A 2628-nucleotide genomic window follows, 5' to 3' on the forward strand; every position below is an offset into this window, starting at 1 on the left:
CCAGTAGTGACACTGTAAAAATATTTTCTGGGGTGAAGACATCAGATGTCTTCAGTCTTATACTGCATAGCATATTAAAAGCAAATGTATATTTCTAAAACAACACATATGGTGATACGGCATTTTTATTTTGCTTTTGAAGAGATTAAATACAGTACATGTTGAAATATACAAAACTTTTCCTTTACCTGTGTTTTTTTGACATTGTGTGGCCCTCTGCAATTAAAAACAAAAAAAGAGAAGAGTCAGAAGAACCTTAGAACAGTGTAAGTTATTTTGCAAGACACTTATTTACTTTGCTTATTTATTTATAAGGGCCCTGATTCTGTAAAGTACTATTCAAACTCAATTCCCAACAGCTTTTGGTTCCAGTCTAAGAGGTTACTGACCTACAAAGCACTGACTATCCTAGGATCATCTTACCTGAAGCACCACCTTACTTTCTCACACCATACTGCTAACTGTTGAAATCAAAGACACACAAGTGGCAGCTACCTTGGTATATCAGAGAGCTAAGGAGAGAGCATTCTCCTTTGGGTCCCTCAAGACTAAAAATTCACTTTTCTTTCCTTTAATCTACCTAGTTCAAAAAAATCCAGATTTGTTGACCTTCAAGACACTCCACACAGCCCACCTTTTAGAACAGGCATTTGGGAGAAGACTGAAGGTTTGGTTTCTTACAAATGTTTGTAATATATATTTGCTGAGGGGGCCAATATTTGTTTTTTGGAGTGGAGCAGAAAGAGAGGGAAAAAGGAAACACATGTAATATAATTTCCACAACAATAAGGGAGGAAGAGAATTGAGCCTGGCATGTGCACACTTAGGCTATGTCTACACGAGAGACCTTACAGCAGCAGAGCTGTACCAATGCATCTGTGCCACTGTAAGATCTTTTGTGTAGCCGCTCTATGCCAGTGGGAGAGAATTCTCTCATTGGCATAATTAAACCATGTCCAACGAGCGGCAGTAGCTTTGTCAGTGGGAGAAGATCTCTCATCAACATAGTGCTGTGCACTTATGTCAGCGAAACTTATGTCATTCAGGGGGGTGTTTTTTCACACCCCTGAGCGACCTAAGTTTTGCAGACAGAAGTGGTAGTGTAGACATGGCCTTAGAGACAACTCAGATTGCAAAGACGTAATTCCTTTATTTCAATCTCTACAAAACAATGCATGTTAATAACGCTAGAGGTGGGACCCCAGGGCAGAACTTGGCCAACTGCTGTCATTTTACCTCAAGTATACTTTAAAGTCAACAGTGATATGCTGAAGAGGTACAAGAGTACTGTTAAAAGAGCTTCAAACTGTATTCTCTTCACAATATTTTTTGGCCACTGAGCTTATCTGTCACTATGAAATGGAAAACTATTTCTCTTTGATTGTATCCCACAAATATTCTTTGGAACAGCAAGGTTAAATTAAGGAAATCATACCATGCAAGACAGTTATTAGATACCTTATGTAATTTTTTCTTCCATTCGTTAATGTTTTTTTCTGACATATCACCCCATAGCTGTGGTCCTAGATATAACAAAACAAATTACTACAAACATTTTGCATACATTACAGTATAAGTCTATGTTGAATAATCTCTCTGTATTTAAGGAGTGTGTGTGAGGCAATGAAAATACCATCAAAACCAAACTACACCTGCAGGTCATTTACGCTGTGTGTTGGCCAGCAATTTATATGAAAATGACTTCTTTAATGCAGTTCTATGTTTGAGATTAAATTGAATACAGTCAGTAAATTCAAAGTTAGTTTCCTTAATAACACAACTCAGCTCCATTGCATGTTATGGCCCTGATCCTACAAAGACCTAAGCAAGCAGCTAACTTTATATGTGAGTAGTCCCATTAAATGCACCAAGCCTATGTGGAGTGTACAGCAACTCGGATGTTTAAGTCTTCGAAGGTCTTGGACCTATATATAGTGTTTCCTATAACGTGTAAACAGATGTTACAAAAACCAGACACATTACCAGACATTGCAAATTCACACATTCCAAGTGGCAAAAATGTAAACACAAAAAATCCAACACTAATCCTTAACTCCTGAAAATATATTTAATCATATTAAGATTGTAAAAGCCTTTAAAAATACACAACCTAATTCTGGACCTGGGACTACATAATAGTTGGTATTTTTGTAGCATTTTACATATGTGTACAATAGTTAAGTTAACCTTGTTAAGGCACTTAGGTATCAATCCTCATTTGACAGGTAGGAAGCTATAGCAGAGCAGTTCTTGGCTCCAAGTAACATGTTCAAACCATTAGACGACAATGCCTATTAAATTGCAGACCATATGGCATTTTAGAGAGATCTCAGCCTTTTAGGTTAGAATCTCCTCATATACATGCAACCCTTCTGACAGATGACAACTTTTATGAGACCCTGGAAAAACATGTACTCCCCCAATCTCAGTACAGTAACTGAATTAACCATAGGTTTCAGAGTAGCAGCCGTGTTAGTCTGTATCCGCAAAAAGAACAGGAGTACTTGTGGCACCTTAGAGACTAACACATTTATTTGAGCATAAGCTTTCGTGGGCTACAGCCCACTTCATTGGATGCATCCAGTGGAAAATACAGTAGGAAGATATATATATACACACAGAGAACAT

General features: G+C 37.6%; 1 protein-coding gene across 1 annotated transcript in view; it reads right to left on the minus strand.

The window, feature by feature from the left end:
* HJURP (Holliday junction recognition protein) overlaps positions 1–2628 on the minus strand; it is a 48863-nt gene that overhangs the window by 39118 nt on the left and 7117 nt on the right. Inside the window, exons 3-4 of the mRNA XM_026659031.2 lie at positions 1459–1523; positions 189–216 (exon numbers count right to left, since the gene is read on the minus strand). Coding sequence (XP_026514816.1) covers positions 189–216; positions 1459–1523 — 93 coding nt within the window. The remainder of the gene's footprint in view (positions 1–188; positions 217–1458; positions 1524–2628) is intronic.

This window comes from Terrapene carolina, unplaced genomic scaffold (assembly GCF_002925995.2).
Source record: "Terrapene carolina triunguis isolate 2854851 unplaced genomic scaffold, T_m_triunguis-2.0 Scaffold558, whole genome shotgun sequence".
Classification (NCBI taxonomy): Eukaryota; Metazoa; Chordata; order Testudines; family Emydidae; genus Terrapene; species Terrapene triunguis.